Genomic DNA, 26155 nt, shown 5'->3' on the forward strand with positions numbered 1-26155 from the left:
CTGTAATAACTTAAAGGGACACGGTGTAGTGTTCTGTTACTTCCCTTATGCCAGCACAATCATTCCTGGCATGGTGGACACCTCAGTATCTGATGCTCATTTCCTGGGGGAAGCATGTTTTAAAGGAACGAAAAGGAATTCTTTTGTAGGTTTGGATTCCTGTCTTTTATATAGGTAGGGAATACAAAAGCAAGATTTTATTAAGTGACACAGTAATAACAGTGGAATTGATTGCTGAGAGACCTGCTTCTTCACGAATGAAATTAGGTCTGTAAAACTAAGAAGCCAGGGTTGGTTTCTTCCCTCCTTCCTTCCATCTCTCCTTCCCTTCCTTTTTCCTTTCTTCCCTCCCTCCTTCCCTCTCCCTTCTTCCTTCTCTTCTTTTTTTTTCTTTTACATCCTGACTGCAATTTCCTATCTTTCTTCTCTTCCCAGTTCCTCCTCCCCATTCTTCAACACCCCGCTACTCTTTCATTTCTATTCAGAAAAGGGCAGGCCTCCCATGGATCTCGAAACACATGCTATGTCAAGTTGTAGGAAGACTAAGCACCTCGCCTTATGTTCAGGCTGAGCAAGGTAAAGTCAGCACAGAAGACTCAGAGGAAGCCTCTGTTCCCACTGTTAGGAGCCCCTCAATAAGAACAAGCTACACAAATGTCAGATATATACGTAGGGCCTAGGTCAGTCCTATGCATGCTCCCTGGTTGTTGGCTCAGTCTCTGTGAGTTCCTATGAGTCCAGGTTAGTTGTTTCTGTGGGTTTTCTTGTAACGTCCAAAGCCAGGGTTTTTATGTAAGATATATGTCCTCCTTTGACAAGGTAAGGCCAAGTGGGTCCCTTTCTGCTGCACATTAAGCTGACGTCCCTGTACACTAAGGCATGTGGAAACTCAGTTCATCTCTGGCACTGCCCAGAACTCTAATAGCCTTTATTTACATCACAGTATACACACACTCGCTGAAGCTGGAGAGAGAAAAAAATACCATTTCTTCCAACTCAGCATCCACTGTTTCATGTAAGGACAGGCCAGAAAACTAGAGAAAAGAATGTCTCATGATGGGTTGAGTACCTTAAGTTAGAGTTGCGGCCACCGTGTGAAGTAAAGCATTGGCTAGCCTTGGGTCAGCAAGTTTTAACTACCATACTATGTCAGCAATGGACACCGGAGTGTAGTGTAGAATGAAAGGAGGAAAGAGAAGTTTGGGATTCTGTTTTCTTTTTGGTTTGTTTGTTCAGTGTGTGGGTGGGAGGGGGAGGGGTGTGTGTGTGTATATGCACGTGTACGTGTGTGTGTTCCCCTGTCATTAACTTTGAAAATTACAGAAACTTAAGGCAAGTCCGATTGTAGCCGACTCTCTTCAGCATGTTTCAAGTGAAACTGATATATCCCCTTATATTTTACTCCAGTATCTTAGCTCTTTGGAAAACTCAAATTGTCTGAAATATATTTCCTGGACATACACAGGTCAGGATGGTTGCACGTTGGTCCCGACTTGAATTTACACACCAGAGGCCCCTCAGTTAAGCGTATTCTCAGTCTGAGTAAGAACGGAGAAAACCTGAATGTCAGGGCCTTTTCCTCTCCTAACAGTGCAAGAAAACCGTCGTATGTGGATGGAGCCAATGACCTTAACCTTACGGCTGCAGCATCCTTACCTAAGTCATTCTCTGCTTTTCTTTTCTTCTTTTCCTTACAGCAATTCAATAAGACCAGAGAAATTGATTCTCCTCAGAATTAAAAGTTTTATTTAATGTTAATATTGAATAATCACTGAAAAAAATGCCTTAAACAAAAAAATAAATGTCCAGAGGCAGAAAGATATAAACTAATGGATATCATAGGCATCATAGTTATTTGTATATTTCCAATATAATGCAGCAAACATATTTAAATATTTGTGTGAATTTCTTGTCAGAATTTCTATTGATAAGAAATGAACTCAGCTTATTGAATAAAATAAAAACCAAAAAATTTTAAAAAAAACCTACCAAATACTTGAATTTTTAAAAAATATTTCTTTAATAATAAAAGATTCAAACCAACCAAGTGTTGCCTAAAATGTTGTGTACCCTCTAATCAGGGGTCTTTTACTACTGAAATCAGTTAATGCACCTGCGTATTTCAGTCTCTATTCCTATCGTTCAAACAAAATTATGATTCTAAATTCATGGTTCCCTTCATCCAGTGGAAAAATAGCACTTAAACTTGTGAGTGTAAACAGTGGCATTTATACTCAGTGTCATCCTCTGATTACCACAGGCATGTTTCTTTAGTTTTTAAGCTATTTAGTTTAAATTTCCATGCATAATATAAAGTTAATTAAACAAATATAAAATATAAGGATCAGATGAGAATTGCAGTCCATATAATTAACAACTAAAACGTTTAATAATTAAGTATTAAAACCTTGTTTTTGCCCTGTGTTTATAAGAATGCCTTCCCTTCCATTTAATTCCTTCCTGCCAACTCCCATGTCTCAGTCTAGAATTGCTCAGTTAGCAGTAATCAGTTTAAGCCCTGTACATTTAAATGGGTTTATATAAAATTACATATATTACATATATATGTTGTATTGTGTGTATGCATTGATGTACATGCATAAAAACATATACCTAATAATATGAAATATATTAATATCATATAGGTAAATAAAAACACAAGGAAACGTTTGCTAAATGTTACCCTTAGCTTAATCACAACAAGCCTAGTTTAATGTACTTCTTTTGCAATGGGCACTTTTTCTATTCATCGTATTTTCAGCAGCATCTTAGTAAAGTATAGCAAACTGTCATTTGCAATAAAATGATCCTGTAATAAATAAACAAAATAAATTATTGATATTTATTGTATAAATCTATGTTGAAGTTATTATTCTAAGGAAGTTACTAGAAGCATTCAAAACCAAGGGACAATGGAAATAACACATTTGACCGAAGTATAGTAACTTTTGGTGAAATTTCACTGCTAGTACCAATGGGCTTTCTTTTACAGAGATCCAAATCAATAGATAGAAATAGAGCTTTTTAGAATTACTACAAAATAAAAGTAAAAAGCTTTTAAAAATTGCCTGGAAAGACCCTGCCAGCAACCTATAGTAATAATGCGGCTCACTTCACAGGGAACATGGAAAGTCTACTTAAACAGCCTTTGTTCAAGACCTGACCGTGATATTGCAGTTTTGTCTCACATCTAGTAAACGCTACCAATGGGAGGACACCCGCTCCCCTGTGGTTTTGTTGTACCCTTGAATGACAGTGATGAAGCACTTGCATGATATGTTTGATGCCTTGCATGAGGAAGACATGCAAAGGCAAGGTCCAGTCTGCATGCTGCTTAATGAATGTTTCTCCTTTTCTCTCCTTCCTTGTCATGTGCTTTCAGAAGACAACAATGTGGAAGGTGGGTGCTTTCTACATTATTTTTCAACTCCTCTTTGCTTTTTATTTCTCAGTTTTCATAGAGTACATCTCGAATATAGACGGTAAGTTGGCCTTTCTGTTCAACCCTTGATTTCCAGTTGTGTATCACTTTGCATATGGAACACATCTGCACCTTCAACCCCACTAGTCTCTGGGATAAAAATGCCTTCAATCTTACTTCCAGCGCCTGATAGACTTCAGCAGCCCATATGAGTCTTAGAATACTTAATGCAGTGTTCTATATGGAAACAGGATACAACGCTACTTCTTTTTTTTTTAAAGTGTTTCTTTGAAGTTTCTAACACAATGTGTGATTCTGTCTCCATTCTTTTTCTTTTATTTTTTTCTTACCTTTTCTTTTTTTGGAGCAAAGTAGTTTCTTTTCTGGTGTATATTTTTACTACTCTGTCATTTTAACCTGCTTGGTTTGTTTCAAATGATTCAAATTATAAAAGAACATAAATTAAAACACTGAGAATATGAAAGAAGCATACATTTAGATTAAAATACAAGTCATTGCCAGTGGAAATGAAAGCTCACAATTCTGCCATGTGACCATGGGTAAGTATATTTATAACATTAGTGTGTTAACACTAGGATGACTGATTGGAGTGTCATTAGATTATCTCAATCATGGAATTTTGAGAAAGTTAAATATTTTTCCCATTGGTTCCTACAAGCATATTTCAACATTTTATTGTTAAAGAACTTGGATGAAATAGTCTGATATTACCAACCAAATCTGGAAAAGACAAACACAAAAAGCATTAGCTGCAGCAGAAGAATAGACAGATAAAAGTTTCTTATCGGCTCACACCCATTTTTTTAAGAAAGTGGTCCTGCTGTGTAGTTCAGACTGTAGAGCAGACTCTGCCGCCCTGCTTGCAGATATTCACCTTGCTTTACTTGAGTACAGCCACATCTGACTATCTCCTGCTATATACATTGTATAATCACAGCATTTAACAGTTGTCAGCAATGTGTGGATATTTGTATGCCATGAAATGGACATAACATAAATCTACTTTGTTGCTACAGGTTGGGATGCAGTCATTTCATAAGCACACCTACATTTCTACACATGAAAGACTTCTCACAAATTGCCTCTAGTGAAAGTGACAGATTAGTGCAGTTGAGGTCACAAAGGGGTCATTTCTTTTCAAAAAGAAGACTTCATTGTAATACAACATTGATCAGCGCAAGATCAGCATCAAATTTGTGGCCAATAATTGTTACTGCATTAAACTGATATTCAAGCAAAATAGACTAAAATTTCTAAAGAAACAATGTCATATCCCCTGAATGTTGACTTTGTATCTCTTCTGATTTTTAGTTCCATAATTTTAAATTTGTGAACATACAAAAGCTGTAAATTTTTCTTCTGTATATTTAAACTGCTCTGTAAAATATTCATTCTTTTTTCTCTCTTTGAATTTCTAAAGGACTTTAAAGTCAACCTAATTAGTTGAAATGCTTCTCCATAATCACAGAATCGTTTGGTGCAGGGCATTGATAAGATATTCAGAACAGAAGCCCCTCAACTGTTTTAGTAAAGTTATTAAATCGTAATTTTAATATCTTGTTTTACTATAAGAATGCAGCCAAGCTTCCTTTAGAGCTAGAAATGGAACAGGAGAAATAGTAGTCTCTGGGGATTTATTAATTTCCTTTTGGGTGTAATGTCAAAACCACCACAGATTTGTAAGTCTCTTTTCTAAAAGTTAGATCTTCAGAACGTTTAGATTTTACCAGGGATAATTTCCCGAGGTAGTCTACAAAACAATCCTAGAAATAAAAATATGTTTCTAGGTAGAAATATATACATTCTCAACAAATATAGACATATATATGTATATATATATGTCAATGTATATATGAAAATAAATGTGTGAGATTAAATGAAAAATTAAAAATTTGAATAAATGAACCTCTTCTTTACCACATAAAGAATTGAATTAATCACATATAAAATATTTTTCAGTTATGTGATTAATTTTGTTGAAATCCCTCCAGAAATGCTGTTCCAGAAACATCTTCACTTTTAAAATAATTTCCAAATTATGTTATGATTACAGGATAATTTCTAGTTGTATCTGCCTTACCAAAATGTAAAAGTACACTTATGAGTTTGAAAAAGCAGATCAGGGGCAACTGGTACATGATGCTCCCAAGTTCAAAGTTTCAAATTTATTTGAAGTATCACTAGAGATTGAAAAGACAGATTTTTAAAACTTGATCTTACATTTCTCTGATTGTATATAAAGTTCTTGAAATATATCCAAAAGTTACAGCTGTGTTTCTGAGTTGAGACTAAGCTGTTATGATTCATGACTTTCGGAAAAAGTACTGTTTCACATGACTCTTTTGTCAGGTAAACTCTTTTGTTTGTTAAGATGGTCCTAACAGCTGGGCATGTTGGCAAAATGACATGAGGACTATGGTTGAGGCTATCCTAGATTACATATGGAGAACATGCTTCAAAACCAATCAAGAGACTATTTTCAGTTTTCTTTACAAAAATAGTGATCGTCATAAAAATTTCTTGGGGATATTATATCTTCAGTGTATAACTTGAGTAAATAAAGGAGCATAAACACAGAACAACATTTAATTAAAATGATAAATAATTTTGCTTCCCATGAAAAATTAATTGAATCTATTTAAAACTTACTCATTCTTTCTTGAAAACATGATTGTGTCATAAATCCAAGCTTTTTAATTGCATGCCTAATTATCTTGGTTTTGCGTTTGAGCAAATATAATCACTTGCCACCTGCATCAAACAAGGGGACATTTCTGCATTGTCATTTCAATGTGACTAAGGGCACTTCCCACTCCCACACCCCATTTAATTATGAAAGTTCTCATTTTTGAAGAGAGGAAAACGATCAGACCCAGCCCATGTTAAAGGCATTCTTTTGGGTGTTCGTAAAATATAATTTTATTGACAAACAATGGAAAGCCCTATGGGGACAATGTTCCAAATGTTATCAAACACACGAAGGGCAGATGCACTATTTAAGGTACTGGTTGAATTCTCATACTTTTGCTTGTTCTAACTAACACTTAGAATACACAGCACAGCATATGCTGGTGTTTACACTGCTGTTTTATAACTCTTTGCCCCAAAGCATTCCAACCAAGGGTTGAAAGAATGTTTTTGATTTGCCTCTGTGATACGGGCATGTCTCATAGGAAGCAAGATGTCTGTCACTAAACATTTTTGTCCTCGTGACAACCCTGCCTTCCCATGCTCCCTTGTTTATTGCTGACTGTGCTCTTGTTTCCCTTCAAGGTCTGGCACACCTGATGATGGGCGACCAAGGTATGGGTTCTGCTCCTTTTCCACTCTGCTTTCCGTGTTTTCTTGTTCTGTAGCTGCTTTCAAAACCATCGCTGCAAACTATGGCGGATGCTTGGAAACGATGTGGCTGCAAATGAAATGCATAGCTTTTGTTCACATTTTCATGGTTTTTCTTTTCGCTTTTATTTGTTGGTTTGATGTTGTTTTGCTCCAGTGACACTTGTATCCTCCATCCCTCTCACTGTGACATCTGCAAATAAATAAGACATAAGAAATTTGGCTGAAACCCTGCTTTTCTTATTGGTGTCTATGGGAGAGTCCTTACAGGAGAGAAAAGTCCAGAGCAGTCAGGAGCTAACATCTGAAAACCCCAGTATCACCTGCTCCATTAAGTGTTCATTATTCATCCATGCATGGCAGTTTGGGAACTTGCAGACAACTTTGACTTTTGGTTCCCAGGGTGATGATTGTAATATTCCATGTAATTGATACTTTTTTAACCTATGGTCATTGAGATTCTTCATTTATGTAACTTTAAACATGAGCATGGGCTTCTAATCCCTTGCATGAACCTTTCTGTAAAAACAGGAAAAATTCTCAGAATGTATGTACTGCCTTTCCATTGTCTTCAAAACATTGTTTATATTCTCTTGTCTTGTTTAATTTTCAGAGAGCAGTGCATCTACATATATTCATAATTCTTCTTGTTGTTTTTCTCCTCTTTATTCTCTTTGTCTGGAAATCCTTTCTTCATGGACCCATCTCATCAAATGCATAGGTAAAAGTAAAGGTACTACATTATTTTGTTTCTTAGTTTCATCTGTGTAGATTACAGTGTGTCTAAGTTATGCAAATGTATGTAGACCTTTGGCATTGGTGAAAGGTACTGGGAGGTAGGTATGTGTGTGTTAATGAATATTTATGAATGTAAGGTAAGAAAGCATTCTTCAAAATATTTCTGCTTTGCCCTCCCATGTCTATGTTTTGCTTTTTGGACTAATTTTTTCCATGTCAGTTGCTTAAATAATTAGTATATTTAAAAATTAGCTATAGGTTGTGGTGTCAGTCCCTGCAGTATCATTTAATGGTATTTAAATGATGAATGTAGTGACTATAATTATATCTTCCTCGTATATTCATCTCTGAATGGACACACCTCCCCTGTCCATTCTGCCTGATGCAAGCATCACTGTAGCACAGTCCAGGGTTGTGTGCTCTGCATTCATCCCTTGTTGCCTGCTAGATGCCATAGAAACACACTGATGCCATGGAAGCCCTAAAAGGCAGCACTGTGGTGGAAACAAAAGAGGAAAAGCAAGCTTGCACCTTATGCATACTAACATGAAGAATGTTAATAGCAACTATATATTGCTGTTACTTGGTAAGTCAGGCATGAGTACTCTTTGAAGTATATGGAAGAAGAAGCATGTTCAGTTTGCTGTTTAGATGCATCTACATTGTGTTTAGCAAAGGAAGTAAGTGACTCACAGCCCTGGTAAATGTTTAGAATGGCCTTTTTTGTTTTAAATTGCAAAATAGTTAATGCACCCTGATCTCTGATTCTAAATCAAAAATATCCTTAGATACAGCAATATGCCTTTCCCTTGAATTCTATGACACTTTCTTATGTGTTAAAAGTTAACATCGTGACTAGGATGAGCATTTACTGCTCTACCTTCTTGCATTTGTATCATCCAGCGTGGAACCTTTTCTGTTTCAGAAAAGCATCTGAACAGCAGCCAAACATTAAGAAAGAAATGACTTCTAAGTTAAACGTTGTAAAATAGAGCTTTCGCTTACCTGTCACAGCTTTGCCAGTTGGCCATTTCCAACAGTACAACTTCATTTTGTTTTGAGTATTAGTCACTGTGACAATGATGGTGTCATCAATTCTCTCAAAGCATTGGTGAGTCTTTTGGGGGTAGTTCCTAAAGTTTTTGCCCAAGGCTTACATCCCATTGACAGCGAGCTCTAGTGTGTGTGTCCTTAATGGTCTATCTACTGTTCTGTGTGTAGACTCGGGGTTAAGATCATGTGTAGAAAATTGTCTTTTGCTTTCTTGTTAATATAATATGCTTCCGTATGTGTATGCATATTTTTATATGAATGTATAAGCATAGATTTTGAATATATACAATCATCCATTATACTCTTAAAAAGTAACTCTTTTAAAAGTAACTCAAAATACTTTTCTAGTTATATAACTAAACATATGAAATAGTTCATATTTACATCAGTTGATAACAGTTCAGTGTAGTTAATGTTGAGAGTCAACATTACATATACTATGTAATATATATATGTATATATACTATGTAAGTCTCAAATGTTTCTGCTGATATATGTAACAGGCATTTTTTTCATTTCATCATTTTTTATCAAATTTTGTTCTCCAATGCAAAGCTATAGAGGAAAAACACTTGATTTTTCTATTTCATTTTAAAGAAAATGATCATTGGAATCAGAGTTTATCTAACTATAGATGGAGGGATTACTTTAAATATCAGAGTTACCATCACATAATTGTTAATTCTAGATATATAAAAATGAAAAATAAACTTTGTCAGTCATTCACTGTGAACTGGTTTACCAGTTTACATTCTAGAGCAGAAAGTACAATTGTGATGGTCATGGCATCACACTCAGCCTGTCAGCATACCATGCGGATGAATTAGTGCACAGACAAAACTTAATAAGAGCATGAATCCAGGTCAGCGTATTTCTGTCACTCAGTCGGGAGACTCTAACATATTGTCTAGGAATTTCACTGTGTAACTTTCTACATCAGCTTAAATGCTAGTTGTGCATTAAAAAGAAGCTAAATCTGACTCATGAACCATAACTGGTTCACTCTGTAAACTCTTGTTTCTCTCCAATCTTTCCATCACCATGGAATTCTGAAGCATTCTTCTCCACTCCACTTTTCTGTGGCAGAGTGAACTAAGAATCTTTAAATGGACCTCTGGGAACTTACATATTTTTGTGTCTGTATCTAGAAGCAATATTGAATTCAAGAATGTCTGTCATCATTAATGTTTTGATTTCTTTTGTGAGAATTTTTTTAACTAAATTCCAAGTATCCAGTTAGAGATGAATGCATTTCATTTAAAGAAAATAAGTAAAGATAGACGTGAAAAAGAGAGACATTTGAATAAACCTCTTCATCCTCCTGATTTCTTCCACCAGAAGGTAACATTGGACCTTTCTAATGGACCCTTCCCAAGTGAATGTGGACCCTGATCTCTTCCAGCTCATTCAGGGTTTGGAATCTGCAAAATATTTCACCATTTTTGTATGAGAAAAATGGCTAAGATGAACATATTAGGTGTTCATGTTGTATGGTAGCAGAATCATGAAGAATGAAATGAATGTTTTCTCTTCATGGTACATCATACTTAGGTCTGTCAGCTGGTTATTCTGCTTCATACTTGAGAGTCAATAATTTAAATTTGTTTTATGATTTAAAATGGAAATATTTCCCCTGTAATTAAATATAATTAAGAATTAACTCTATTTTAACGGATTATAACTTTCTTTTGGAGAGCTCATGCAGTGCCCATAGAAATTCTAACTGCTGCTGGCTATATGATTCCAAATAGTCTTTAGGGTATTGCTTGTTATTGATTTTACATTTATTTCACTTGAAAATTGTCAATGGCATTATTTTGGGAATCAATAGTGATGGTAATTTATTTTATTTTTACTTAGAACCTAAATTTAACAATTTCCCTAGAAATTTGGTGTTTTCCTCACCCCTGTCTGGGTGTGTGTGTGTGTATGTGTATGCATGAGTGCACTTGTATGTGCGTATGTATGAGTGTCTTTGTCTATGTAACTGTCCAGGTCATTCCAACAGTTGTTTATTTTTAAATTTACTTATTTGGATTTTACTCTAATAGTTTTATGAAAGAATGAATGACTCTTAAATCAAGAGAAATAGCAATATGTTATATATGCAAATCCAGCTATAATTGCTGGTCACTAACTGAGGGTAAGAGGCTAATTATATCAGTTACATATTGATGCTTTGAAGAAAGGCTTGTATTTTCCTTCACAGCATAGGATTCTAATTGTGCATTTGTATGTTTTGTTTTATTTTATGTCACCTTTTCCTAGTAGAGTGGAAGCTCCATGCGGGCAGGCAGTTCATGTTTCTGGTTGACCATTAGATATTTCCAGGACATTTCTTTTCTTACTGGGTCTTGAATTTTGCCATTTTCATGACACCTGTGTATAAAATGTTCCACTACGGACTGGAAGGAGAATGGGTCAAAGTATAAAAAGGAAGGGGTAAAAAGGATGAGAAATGTTTTTAGGTATTCAGAAAACACTAGCAAAAGATTATACAGGATGTGCTTATTTCTTCCTTTAAACTTCCTTTTGTCTTTTAACTTTCATCCCAAAGCTATTGTTTGTCTATCTAGCAATAACCATTCTGATATCACTTCCATTTGCCTTAGCATACCCAAGAGTGAATCTCTAAAGAAATATAAAGTCAAGGTATTATTGTCTTTAATTCTCATGGTCTTCACACATAGAAGAAGAATTACAGCCAACAAATGGGTTCTGGGCAAAGGAAAATTCATTTTCTGCAGGGATGAGTCCCCTGATGGGTTTTCACATCTTTAATGTCATTGTCACCACAAGGAAAAATAACCAAATCTATAGTGTCATGTGATGTCTCTTTGATTTCATCCTTTTTTTCCTAATTTTCTTAACTCCAGTGTACCATAGAATATTCAGCTGTTAGAAAAGTCCAAATTGAAGTCTTGTATTATGATATGTCTATTTTGTGTCTTATATAAATATAAATCCTATACTATGTGTGTGAAAGAATTTTTCTCTTGAATCTATCAAAAACATTTATTATTGATTATTCATAATCCAGTGTGTTTAGAGAAGGTCAAAGTTTGATAAGCCAAACTCTGAAATGTGTTTTCATGTATTCAAAAATGTATTACCTCTGTGGTATTACTGATATTTAACATTCAAATCAGAACCAATCCTAAGAAAAATCAAAATACTTTTTCTCACAGTGAATAGCCAGATTCCTTAATAATTAATTGATGACAGCTCTCAATATTATAGTATTTTAAAACTTTTATGTCCTGTCATATTATTCTATTAAATTCACTCATAAAATAAATGTGGTATTTGTATGAGAGCTAAACTTCCTTGTTGTTATTATTTTCTTTCATTTCTGTAATAGTCTAGTCAGGCTGCTGTAACAAAATGGTATGGATTAGGTTAGGTTCTAAACAACAATTCACTGCTTCAGGGCCTGGGAAGGCAAATGTCAAGGTGTGAGTTCATTTGTTGTGTAGTGAAAGCTGGCCCACCACCTATAGAACACCTTCTTCTGTGTCCCCAAGTTCTGAAAGGTAACAATAGAGTCTCTGGAATCTTGTATTATACAAAACATTCTTAGAGGATCCTCCTTGAAGCATAATGATTTCCCTAAATCCTTGCTGTATATATTTGACTATTGGGGAGACAGTTCCATTCAAACCTGGTGTTCTCTGTGGCTTTCATTGCTGTAGCTCAGCTCTTCTTTAGCTATAGAACACCTTTCAACCATGCTTAGATTGGTTCACTAGCCTTCTGATGTGCAAATACTTTTAGAAATTCTACATGTACTTCACTGTACTTTCAGATTTCCAAATCAATTATAAAATTAATCTTATTTACTTTGTATGGATCTTTAAGTCACATTTTCCTTCTTTGGCTCCCTAATAATAAGTTATCTTCATTGCTCAGAAGAGTGTAAATTATAATATGCTCTATTGAAATCGTGGGGTTTTTTAATATGCGCAAGCTAAGATGTAGTTTGTCTTCAGCTGTCTATCACTGTGACCTGTGCCACTGCAATTTGGATCTTTCTTATGTCCACAGAACTGGGAAACATCCACTTGGTCCAGATGGCCAACAGAAGAGCTCTGACTGCTCAGTGTTGCCTCTCAGTTTATCTTTACTTTGATGTCTGTCTGCTCAGTCTGCAATTAACATGAATCACTTTGAGAACATGTGTTTGTTTGACATTTCTATGGTTTAATTTATATCTCTTTGTGTTTATAAATAGTAAAGTTGCATCTGTTTTCTGTCACTGTAGTTTTGGGTTGGTAAATTCCCCATGTCTTCATAAACTCTCTTCATAACCTTGTATTTAAAATACTGGTTAACCAAATAAGAATGTTATTACATTTGTAGAAGATTAACCTCTCTTCTTGGAAGACAGAAGAAACTTTCCATGCTATTTGGGGGTGGGGAGGAAGTTATACAACTAGAAACATTCATGCCTGCCTAAAAAGTGCTACAAATCACATTTAATTTTGTTGTTGTTGCTGCTGCTGTTTTTCAGGACAGGGTTTCTCTATGTAATAGCCCTAGCTCTACTGGAACTTGCTTTGTAAACCAGGCCGGCATCAAACTCATAGAGATCTACCTGCCTCTGCCTTCCAAGTGGTGTGATTAAAGGTGTGTGGCACTACCACCTGGTTCACATTTAAATTTTAACATATGTATTTAAAACATATTCCTTTTCTAAAATGATTGCCTTATTTATTGAACTAAAATTCAGCTTTGTTCATCTCAATATTTTTAATAATTTCTTTTAAGATAGAGCAAAGTGCTTTGTAAATAGTATAGCAGATAAATCAGTAGATTTCAAAAATCTTTATAAACTATATGATTTTATATAAGATAAAACTGTATTATTTCTCATAGTAATGAGTTAAGACAACAGATCTCTGAATGTCATTGAATGTGTGAGTAGAAAACATTTGAAATCAGCTTTAAAAGTAACAGTAGTACTAGAGCGTCATAGGAGATCTTACTTATTGTGATATAGTGTATGTTTATTATTATGAAACTGGTCTTTGCCTAATTTTTTCAAGACAAATTTAGGAGGAACCTATTGCAAAACATTGTCCAGGATCCATTACATCTCATTTTCAAGTTTTCTATTTAGAGTAGTAAAACCCAAACATGATAACCTGAAAAGAGTATAACATGGTTGGAAGAGTCTTGGAGCTTCCAAGCCTGGATGTAGGCCCATGTTCATTCTTTCCTGATCTTGAATAAGCTATTATCTTTTGACTCAAACCTGGAACTCAGAAGACTGATGAAGGAGTAATATAATGTGTTCAAAGTCAGCCCAAGCATACTGTAAGTCCTTGTCTCAAACTCAAAACAAATTAATAAAAAAGAAACTACAATACACAAAATCTTAACCTTATGTATCCAATACATTATCCATGTAATATCGGTTAGTAAAATAATCTATGACTGAAGATGGTTACAGATTGCAAATGTTTTCAGACATGTTTTAATGTCAAGAATAGAAAAAGTTATCCCATTCATTTAAATTAAATAATTTTTGAAAATAAATGAACCATATATGCCCAAAGCCTATCAAACATGGTGCCCTTGTTTTACTGTCTTCTTATCATCATACCAATTTATTATTATTATTATTATTATTATTATTATTATTATTATTATATTACTTTAGATTATAGCAAACTGAATTTTGACATCTTAATGGCCTGTACTACAGAGAATACACATGATAGAGGTTAGAAGCTTATACTTCTATGATTCTTAATACTTGCTTAATAATGGACTGGCAGATTGAAAGGATAATTTTCAAAATCCCATTTTAAATTATATTTTGAAATGATTGTGGTGTCTCATAGAAGACTATTTTTAATAGTTTCCCTCCATTTTTCTTTCCCTTTGTCCCTCCTTGGTTCCCTTTCTCTTTCTTCTTCCCTTCTCTTCCGTTCCCTCCCCTTCCTTCTTTTCTTCTTCCCTTCTCCCCCCCCCCCCTTTTTTCTATTTGCTCCAAGACAAATATCCCTAAGGGCCAAAAATTCAATAAAAGTAGAGGTCTTCTCATTGGCCCAGAGGAATTCAGGAATCTAAAGGGACCTTTGATCTTTCTGTTCCCTGTTTCATCTAGGAGGTCTTTGGGAATTTAGTTGGGGACTTGAAAGCCTGTCCTGTAACAGTGATGATCATAGATTTACTTTAAAAATTCTCTTGCTAATCTATTTTAAATGTATTTCTTTAAGCAGGCAGTACTTCCATGTACATATCCATGAATGTATATGTGGCAGAAATGGCTTGTGGAAACTTAGTTTCTAAATAGCTTTCTTTTTGTGATCTCTTAAGGAAATATTTTTGATAATTTATGGCTTACTTTGTTTTCAAGTAGCTCAGTAGTTTTCAAGTGCTTTCCCAAACAAGGAAATAAAATTTCTTTTTCTCAGGTTAGCTACCCATACCTCTAAGTTTTCAGCTTTACCATTCCTAGAGATGAGTGTTCATGTGGGTGATTTGTAAGGAGCCCAGATCTGCATCTATTAGGCTTCAGATACAGAACCTGAACTGATGAACAATAATAATATGGAACTCTCAGATTAAAAACAAATAAAATTGCAGAGTTTGAGCCCATTATTTGAAATAAATGTCATATGTTTGTCCTTTTTGGAAAGAAGGAAATGGAGCTGGAGAAGAGGTAGAGCCATGGGAGAAGATGGAAAAGAGGAAGAGAGAAAGCTGGAAAAGAGAGAGGAGGTAGTAAAAGAGGATTTTTCTTTAGTCTTAGTCCTGGTTACTGAGTCAGCATTGATGTGGATCACACTCTGTTATGCAGGTTATAAAAGCCCTGCTTTTCAGAAGGGAATTTTACTGACCTTAAGAAAGATAATTTGGGGTGCATGATGTTAACCTCCCCAAAATCTGCAAAGAAATTTTTTAAAAGGAAGAAAGAGATACCACCACATTGATGTTTCTACTACTTCTCCATGATGAAGCTGTTCACTTTCAATTTATACTTAGTTATAGAAAAGGTCTCTTACACATACCAGACCAAGTCCTTCCTTTTCTGTTGGTTTATTCACCTTTGAAGTGCTGTGCATCTTAGGCCAGAGAACCGCCCTTGCAGAACTGACACAGCTGAAGCTCTGGGAGACATATGTATTTACTCTCAGTCAAGAAAGAGTTAGGATGTTCCTATAGTTGTGAATGAAGGTTATTTTCTTTTTCATCTTACAATAGTTTTGCCATATAACACAGATATAACCTATGAAATTATGCCACCAAAGCCACAAATGAGATCATCCAGAAAATCAAAACAGCATCTTGTTACATGACATTTAGAAACCACATTTTATTTTGTTTCTTGGGAGAGTTACATGGTCAGTTGACCCACTTTCCCATTTTATTTTTTATAGCTGCCATTTTAAAGATTGTATACATTTGTAGGAAATTTAATTATCCACTTAAGGAAACAACCAAATTTAGAATGGGTTAGCATGCTGCCAAAGGGATGGAATTCCCTAAATTGGTCAATTGTGATTCCTCTTGGCAGGGAAGCCCTAGAATACAAGCTAGTTGTGGCTTTTCAAACCTAGTAGCAAATTCTTCCAGCAATCTGCAAAGGTTAGAGAATAGCTAAAAAAAGTTTTGTTTTTGTGCTGACTTAAAGTAATTTTGGTAGCTTGTCCTGTATTTCAAGTAATTGTGAAATGAAAGGATATATACCTGATCCACAGCCAAAGGCACCTGCATTTCTCATTGCTTGCCCAGCAGTTAGGGCTATGTTGACCCACTGTACTTTCTGTGACTAGAGATCTTTTCTTCCATGGTATTAATAAATGTTAGATTCAATGCAGTAGAAGGATAGAGGAGCCAGCAAGTAGTCCACAAAGAAGTCACACTCTAGAGCAGATGGATGCGAATACTGTTAATTTTATTTTTGTACTGTCATTGTATCTAGGAGGAATGGCAATGACCTTTCAGACTAAGCCCCGTTGACCTTTTTCCTCAACTATCTGAAATATGACATGACTTAGCCAAAGGAAATAACCTCTGCTGAGGACACTATTTAAGCACTCAAGTATTTCTCTTTACTGGTAGGACATATGAACAGTTGTTTACACATCACTACAACCTTGACACAATCTTCTTTTTTTTTTCTTCCTCAATAGTTCTTAGAAGACTGTCCAACACACACAAGCAAATCGTCTGCTGAGGCATATTTTTAAATACAAAAATTTTCAAGGATCCTAAGAGAACTTTTTTCAATAGGTTCATGGCATTTGGAATTCTGTGCTTAAAAAAATAAAATAAATGAAAAGTAATCTTCCTCCTAAGAAGACACAAAGCACAAGTTAGCCATTACCAAGTCCACCAAATAGATTTTGTTTTCCAAAAGCTAGATATTTGAAATTCATGGTAACAAGATCTTCTTTGTTGTTTTTTGTACAGTATTTTAGCTCACTCTGTACAGTTTCTAAGTTGAGTTTTCTCACTGCTGAAAAGAATTACCATGTACTTTAAGGGAATTTCTCCTACTGAGAAAGATGTGGTTAGACAATTGTCTTTGACTCCTGCAACTAAATAGCTGTTTCTCCTCTAGTTAAGAGGTCATTCAAATTTTTAAACCCGTGCTGTAGTGGTCATAAATGTATTCTTGATATGTGATTCAGATCATGTTTGAGAAAACATAATAAGTTGAGTGTGTCACAACTTTTGAACTTTTACAGTGATGCCTGATCATGGATTCTCCATAATACCTTTAGGATCAGTTTCAACAGTAAAATCTGATAAAGAGATCAGACAGAAAAGGCTGAATGAGACATACTAAGTTGACATAAAACTATGTCACAAACACAACTGGGTACTGATTGGAGATTACAGTGAAAGACCCACTAAGCAAAATTATTCCATTTGAGCAAAGAAAATGTTGTAGGAAGTAGACCTTTGGTCCCAGGAGTTTATTAAAGCAGGAGAGAGAATAATCTTGGAGCCATTAAAAAATAATATGTATGTATATTCAAAAATCTCAAAAGGATGTGGTTAAAAGAGACATGTAAACAAGAAGAAACAGGCTGAGGAGTGCTGAAATTACAAGGCCAGGCTCCTCCCGAACAGGAAGAGAGGAGCCTGTAGACACAGGACAGTAAGACAGTATGTGTTCTCCAGGTAGTTAAATGCAGAAGAGCAATGCCAGAAGCTGGAGAGGGCTCTGTCTATGGATGGTTGCATATTTTATGTAATTTGAGGGGACACTAGAAATTATATCCTCATCAAAAATAAATCTCTCAGTAGCCCAGCCGTGCTAAAAAATATTAACATGAAATATCTGAAAGTGCCACGTACTCCTCACTAATGCGTCTGCTCTTAGACAGTGATCTGGTGATATACACTAGACAAGTGCATTTTAATGTGAGCGAAACAGATACGAAACATTGTACAGCCCTTTGGTTAGCCTTAGTGAGGTTTCTGCAGAAGTGGAAGCCATTAGGTCACTGTCATGGTAGGTACATGAATCACACAAGAAGTAGAACTTGATAGAAAGTATCTAATTGGGGGGAAGGGCACTAAAGGATTACCTGTGTCAATAGCACACTTTAGCCTATTGACTACCCTGTCACTGCTAGATCAAACCAGTCAAAATGGATTTAACACTGGGTCTGATATTTACTTCTGTTGTAAAATTATCTGGCAGAATGGCATTGGTTTTTTCTTTTCTTTTTTTTTTTGGTTTTTTATTTTCTATTAAACAGTGAGATCTTAAAGACAGGTTTATTTGTTTTGTATTGAGGACATGTGTGATCCCTAGAAGATAGTAAACTTCAATGAAAGAAAAGTACTATACCACATCTTAGCCAAAATCTAAGAGATAATTGATGCAAAGTCTGTATTCAATGAATACACAGATTGCAGTAGAGTATACATACAAATTAGACGCCACGCTCTAAATCGTCAGGTATGTAGCTTTAGTCAAATAATTTGGCCTTTTGAAATCCCATTTTCCATATTTGTAAATTTCAGGCAAAACTACTTGTTTTATTGTAGATATGAAATCAAAAAAAAATGTAAAACTATATATTTCTAGAGAATGGTGTGTGTTCAACTGAAGAACAATGTGGAGAACTAGATCTCTATTAGTTACTAAAAGAAAATGAAGTCATTTTTTCAAGGGAAACCAAAAACATTTTGAATGACATAAAGGAAAGATAAATGGAAAAAGCCTCTTACCCTGAGTATACATATTTTCACAGTCTAGCGAGTCTTAGATGTTGAGAAATGAAGTGAGATGAAAAGGACCATAAGAAGTAATATCACACACACACACACACACACACACACACACACACACACACACACCACATCTTGTGTAGACCAAAGTTGTTGAGATAACATCTTACATAGTCCAGAGTAACTTTGTACTTTCTACGTTTTTCTATGTGCCTGAGGTTGAATGTGAACTTCTGGTCCTCCTGCTTCTACCTCCTAAGTGCTGAGATGACAGACATATGTTACCACAATTGGTTTAAGTTTGTGCTAAGAACCAAACTCAGAGCTTCCTGTATGCTCGACTAGACTCTCATCAGCAGCTGTTTCCCCAGCCCTCTGAGGATTTCTGTTAAGACTTTCATTTTACTGCAAAATAAGCAAAAAAAGACAAACAAAAATGAAACCCTTATAACATACCTGACATATCTACCTGAATGATGATTGGCAAATGGTCCTAACATCTTTTATGAGTCAAAATAACAATGACAAACCATTTTCCTTTCACAGCACACACAAAATTACTTGATTAAAATATTAAGGGCCTGTTAACAATGAACTAATTCTAATTGCTTCACAAGAAAATGTTCAGGTTGCTTTTAATTGCTTTGCTTCAATATAAAAGAATATAGGCTTAGAAAATAACCATAATTCCATCACCTTCCAGGTTTTATTTTGGAGTGTTAAAAAAATGTGGGAATTATAACATAGTAAATAGAGCACAGTAATGACTTGCAGCAAGAAAGTATGTGATCTTATGTTTCAGACAATGGTAATTGTGAAATCCACTACAACCAGAAAACCAGACAAAGTTTTAGAGAATTGAAAAGGAATTAATTGGCAAATGAGAGCAACACATGTGGCAACACTGTAGAAGCCTTCTAATGAAATGAGCAGTGAGCAAGGCTCCCTTCCTCTGCAGCTGGGTTGACCTATGCTTAGTTTATGAGTCCAGAGGCAGAATAGAGTTGATGCCTCTGAAAATAATAACTTGAAATAAATATTGTAACTGTAAAAATTGTTAATTTTAATTAAAAATATGCCTTTTAAATTATTACCATTTACCCATGTTGTTATTGTTATATCCTAAAATTTTTACTGGTTTACTCCAAAGGGCTCTGTTGTGTATTTTTTTTAAATTTTTAAACAAATCTGTATAGACTTAAGTAAATGAAATGCCTTCTATAAACAAGTTAACTCTCTCATATGCAAACCCTGAATTTTCTTTCCCAAAGTTTACAATTTCTGTCTTTTAATGTCATCCTTCCTAGAGTTGAAGCCTTGCCAGATCTCTCTGCTCCATTTCCTTCCTCTGTACTGAACATACTACACTCGCTAGGCTACTCTTCAAATCCAAAAGTAGTCATTGCCCATGTTCTCTGAGCAGGGCACCGCAGGATCAAGAAGTGTGAATCAGAAGTGTGAATCTGCATATGATGTTTCTGTTTCTGATGTCCAACTTGTGTGTGTGCTTGCTTCTGTGTGTGTCTGTGGGTGTAGTTAATATCCTTTTGTTGACACCTGTCAAATTTTAAAAGAGTGGGCCATCTCATTCTCTGCTCAGCCGTGTATAATTTGAGCTTTCAGGGAGACTTAAAATATTTCTGTTCAACTCTAACATCACTTGTTAAAGAGCAACCATTTTACCAAATGTTCTCTCCAAGATATTAGGAACCAATAATAAATAACAAATAATGCAGGCTGCCTGTCAGGAAGCATAGTACTTAAAGTTATTTTTGCAAACATTCTTCTCAACAGTTAAAACTCATAACAATATATTTTACAAGAGCAACATTCCACCTTATCTGAGCTATTAACATCATGGCTTTCAACTCACTAACCTTATTGAGAAATTACAATTTCTTCTCTAATGATTCCATAGAAAGGTATCACAGTTTGGGCAGGGAGGGGTTTTGAGACAAGGTTTCTTTATAGCTTTGAAGCCTCTCCTGGAACTAGCTGTTGTAGACTAGGCTGGCCTCGAACTCACAGAGATCTCCCTGCCTCTACCTCACGAGTGCTGAGATTAAAGGGGTGCGCCACCATAGCCCAGCAAGTCATCACAATTTTATCAGCATATTTGGGAAAAATTTATTACCTTGCTGTAACATGAGGGCCTGCTCGTGGGGTTTTAGTTATCCACGTGAGCCCCACCATGCTGTTGTTCATTTCAGAAGTGTGGTATAGATCTATCTCACTGGATAAAAGACTGGAATTTGGGAATTTGAATCCTTTCTTTTCCAGTTTTGAAGCTCCTCTACACCCTTGACTGATGACCTCATTTTACTTTATCAAGGTCGAAACCTTGATTTTTCTCTGAACATTTGTTTCATGGTTATATTTTCTTCTTGTATATCACTATTTATAAAGACTTTGTACTTATTCCACACTATGAAAATCCATGATACTTTCCCTCTTCACATGTCTATTGTTTAGCAAACTTAATTTCACCTCTAAGTTCAATTGCTTTTTCTATGTAACCTAATGCACTCTTATGTTTTAGAGATTAGGATTTGGGCATCTTTGGGTGCTATTCTTTTGACTTCCCATGATAGAGAGGTGTTTGTCCCACAAAAAAAAAAAAAAAAAAAAAAAAAAAAAAAAAAAAAAAAAAAAAAAAAAAAAAAAAAAAAAAAAAAAAACAGAAACACGTGAATTTGCAAGAAGTAAATATAATACAGCTAGAAAAACATAAAATCCAGGAGTGAAAGTTTCAAGGAACAAAATTTCACCTGCCTTTTAAAAATAAAGATTATGCTGGCAACACAACAAATTTCAGATCTATGTAACTAGAAGAAAGAAGCACGACAACTGTGCTTTAGTCAAAATGATACCTGGCACTCACTTTTGTGAGAAGGCTCTCTGCCTTCGAAGGCACTCAGGTGGAGAGTGACCACGATTTGGGCATGAAGAGGCAGGATGAAGTACTGAAGAAGAACATAAAAACTTGAAAGTGTGTTCCAATCAGTGACAAAATATGTCATATTGTTGGATACAGTAGACCCTTGCCAAATGAAGGTCAAGTCACTTTGTTCATTCCGGGAAGTGTTTTGCCTAAGGTGAAGTAACAAGTGACACACAATATAGTTTAGACCATAAAAGGCATCCCGCCCCAGTCACATGCTACTGCGTGGCCTCAGCGCCATCCCTGCCCCTGTGCTTCTGCTTTCACTCTGTTTACTTAAGGGAACAATGTCAGCCTCTTCCTTTTCCCACAGGACAATAGTCACATTAGGACTGCACAATACTGAGGGTTTCAAGATGCTTTCTAAACTATAAGACAGCAAACAGACACTGAGCCCTGCCAGGAACACCTAGGAGAGAGCCGCTGGGTTTATTTTTTCCAACTATATATGTTTTAGCTGAGCCATTCTGACTTATCTCATTCTTTTGAGTGAAATTGTTATGAAACAAGCTGTATTCTTCCGTTCTAAATGCCATAAATGACACAGAGCTAATGGATTTCAAGTGGTGCTTTGTCGAGCCTGAGGCATTGGGGTAGACATGCCCAGACCACTGTGAAGGAATCCCTGCTAAGAGCTGTATCAAGATTCTACAGCCCTTAATCTGGTTTAATACTGGACTTCCTCCCATTTTATATATACAAAGGGGCTCTTATTTCCGGAACATTTGAAAACTCCTGTTGGTGGTTAACTCCTGTTAGTGGTCTACAGCCAGCACTTCAGATTTTACCCTTTAAAAATTTTGAATCCATTAAAGCATTCCAGCTTTCATTGTTTCAAAGGAAAAAAAAAAAAACACAAGTTCAGTTTTACCATACAAGTACCTTGGGGGCCCTTGGGCCTGTGGTGAGCAGCATCTCAGGCCTTTGCCAGCACCATTGCTTTTGCCTAAGGGTCCACTGACAAAAGAGATTTTATGTTTTCACTGGTGAACACCAGGGATGCCACTGAGCAAGAGCTGCAGCTAGGCTTGAGACATTTATTCTGCAAGCAATACAAATATGTTCATGTATTTTCCCTCCATTTGCAATATTTTCTATTCTTAATTTGTAAGTGAAGTTCTAACCTGATACAAAGTGATAATTCAAAAGGTCCCTAAGGGCCTATCAGGAAATGCTAAGTTAAAAGTCAGTATCATCATATACATTTGTATACACATACCTTCCATGGCCATTCCTTAGAAAACTACATTGTATACACATATCTTACATGGCCATTCCTTAAAAAACTACCGTGTATACACATACCTTACATGGCCAATACTTAAAAAACTACATTGTTCATATACCCAGTGGAAACAGATGATATTAAAAATTAGTTTTTGAGCCACATTAATATAGTCTTACAGTAAGACAGAACAAGTTCAGTATAGGTTGAAGAGCTGATCATGTTAGTTCATAAACAAGGATGAGGTAAAGTATAGGTAGAATGCTCTGGGTGCCAACTACCCAGAAAGCAGAGAAAGTGTTTTTTAAAGCTTTTAATAGACCTCCCAGCTAATCAGAGTAACTTCTTATAAACACTGCTTAATATATACTCTTTCTAAGTGTTCTAAAAGAAAATAGCTTTATTCCATTTAGCTAGTTCCTGTACTATGTATGTGCTGGGTAGGAAAAATTGTTGGTATTTTTCAGTGTAGTGATACAGTTGTGATTTCTCCTTAGCATCTTGGCTCTTGATTTGTATCTCTGATGCTACTGACACTTCTAGTAATTCCAAATAAGACAAGATTGTCTAATAAAACATTGCATCTCTATGCAAGCAGATTTTTGGCTTTAGTGTTACTGTTTTGTTTGTTTATTTTTAAACAGAATCTCACTATGTAGCTCAAGCTAGCCTGGAACTTGCTATGTATTCTTACTTGACGTTGAACTCATATTCCAGCATCCCAACTAACATGATTACAGACTGGTGTCACCATGTCTAGCTAAATTTCAACTTCAAAAGCTCATCCTTATCATCTCAAAGCAATTGTCTGAGAAATTGGAAAAAGATAGTTGACTCCACTATGGCACATGAAAAAAAAATCTCCAAGACAGTAAGGCTTCTGGGTGCCATGTGAGTGAACAGCAAGGTCACACTGCTGGTACCCACTGGTGCCTAGAAAGACTGTGCTATACTCAATTTGAGCTTTTTGTCATCAGTGGAACAAACCCACTAGGAAGACTATGTCTTATAAATGAAGACACACTCCTCGAAAACAGTGCTGTTTCCACAAATTTGATCAGATAGCAAAATTAATTGATACCAGATTTTTCGATGACTACTTTTCAAGATAAGTTAACATGATGTCTAGGCTGCAATTCTGAAAACCCTTCTTTCTGAGAGTGGAGTTTTGGGTATAGATCTAGTTCATTAATATTTATGCTGTTGTTCTTGCTCTTTTGTTCCTGAGAAGACTTATTTTTATTCTTACTGTGTTCCTAACTCTAAATGTGATTCAGCATCTTTAAAAAAATCTTTGACTGTTTTTACTTTTGTGTGTCTTATAAGCAAAAGGAGTTGATGTTTGGTATAATGACTATTGTTGAGAGAAAACTAATTTCCGTGTCCTTGCCTATCCTTTAAGGACAATTTCTAGTTCTTTGTAAGTGAATTGATGGTGTCTAAAAACTCATTGGGTACTAACAACACTGCTGCTTCTGATAGTCAGTGATACGAGGCTTTTCTTAGCCTTGTATTGGGGATAAAACGTGCACTCTTATTCCTGCTTCTAAAATCTAGTGGCCCCAGTTTCCTGTTGGAGACTCATATGGGTTAATCAGAGGTTCATCCCCTCCTTAATGTCTCCATCTTCAAGCAGGCATGCTGCAATTACAGATGCAGTCATTCTGTAAGTACTTATAAACACAAAGAAAATGATTCTGGTGAGTATGAATTGACAATGGGATTGATATAATTCATACTCTATGGAAGAAGAGAAGATAGCTGCTGTTCTATTGGATTCATACTCCATTCTATTGGATTCATACTCCATTCTATTGGATTCATACTCCATGAAGAACATGAAGATAGTTCTATTGGATTGTTCTTTGTTCTATTTTGGTCTAAATTGCCCAAATGGGCCTAATTTTATTTTCTTCTTGGTTTTCCAAAGTTTTCAAGCCTCATTGAGTTTTTCTTTGAGATTAAAACCTTTTCTGATGTCTCTTAATGAAACTAATTTTGTGTCAGATCACTAAGTAATTGACATGAAAAATCAAATTTACAATTCTTATTCTTTATCCATTTTTTATAATAACTCATTAAAACTTAATCATCACAAAATTTATTGCACCTCTTCTTGTTATTCAAGAAACATAAGAATATATCTGACTGGTCATAGTATACTGTGAGCCAAACATTCATGAGCAAAGAGAGCAAATAAGGAGTGAGTAAGAGGGTAGCATGGAAAAAGCTCAAGCAGTGTAGAGTGAGTAGGTGGAAAGATGAAGAAAGGTTTAGATTTTATGTGTGAGGTCTACCCTGACAGAATGCTACAGAAGAGACTCAAGGTGATTGTGTAAGAGTTCAATCTTTTGATTCTTAAGAGTAAAGTTCCTTTTCATCTCTGGAAATTTCAGGTTTCCTGTATGACCTATACCATATCATTCTTAGCTTACTTATTCCTCTCAGCTACCTTAACAGACCCATGTAGTCTAGGTCTCAGATTTTCTGGCTTACACAGGATGGCCTTGCTCAGATATGTCATATGGTACCCTGTTGCATATCACAGAAATTCAATTTCACGTGTAATCTTTACTTCAGAGAAGCAGTCTGTTTTTGCAGCCATGAATAAGCCAGGCTTGTGTCTGATTTTGTGTCTGTGGCACCCTCTTTCTCACCTGAGGTGCCACAGTTTTTCAAACTTTCAGTGTCTAAGTAAGTCTACAAATTGAATTGATAGTAGAAAATGCATTTTTTTTTGAATGCACACAAACTAACTTAGATCTGATGACCTGAACTGGAGGCTGCGTCTAAGAAGAACATTGAAATTTTAGGATGAAACTCCTTCAAAGGTGAGTTTAGAAAATATTTTTGGAGAACTGGAATGTAATTCAGTGTGGGACATAGGAAAGAGTGCAATAAAATGATTGGAATCAGCTGTATGTTTACAAATCCGTCATTGTCCACCAGTTACACTGGTTCCGGTCAGCTAGGAGTAAACTGAGGTTCACAGCATTTTATTTCTTGTTATTTGCTGTAGAAACATGCTGTGTTTTGTAATTGCATTGCCCGCTTTCACTTTATTACATGGGTGCTATCGCGGATTCTTTCATTTTCTATTTTTTATTAGGATTTTTCTTTCCTTATTTTGATACAGGATATCTCCATGTAGCCGTGGCTGTTTTGGAAATTGCAGTATAGACCAGGCTGACCTCAAATGCACAGAGACCTATATGCC

At 35.6% G+C, this 26155-nt stretch overlaps 1 protein-coding gene across 18 annotated transcripts in view; it reads left to right on the forward strand.

Moving 5' to 3' along the window:
- The window catches only part of Nrxn1 (neurexin 1), a 1076729-nt gene that overhangs the window by 95551 nt on the left and 955023 nt on the right, over positions 1–26155 (forward strand). For 8 of the 18 annotated variants that reach the window (XM_038319675.2, XM_038319678.2, XM_038319683.2 and 5 more), the window contains exons 2-4: positions 3383–3400; positions 6716–6745; positions 7503–7514. The exons of 4 other annotated variants lie outside the window; for them this stretch is intronic. In XM_038319675.2, the coding sequence (XP_038175603.1) occupies positions 3383–3400; positions 6716–6745; positions 7503–7514 (60 nt within the window). Of the gene's footprint in view, positions 1–736; positions 742–3382; positions 3401–6715; positions 6752–7502; positions 7515–26155 lie in introns of all 18 variants that reach the window. 6 more of the 18 variants (XM_038319679.2, XM_038319677.2, XM_038319685.1 and 3 more) reach the window with 5 other exon arrangements.

Source organism: Arvicola amphibius, chromosome 2 (assembly GCF_903992535.2).
Source record: "Arvicola amphibius chromosome 2, mArvAmp1.2, whole genome shotgun sequence".
In the NCBI taxonomy this organism is placed as follows: domain Eukaryota; kingdom Metazoa; phylum Chordata; class Mammalia; order Rodentia; family Cricetidae; genus Arvicola; species Arvicola amphibius.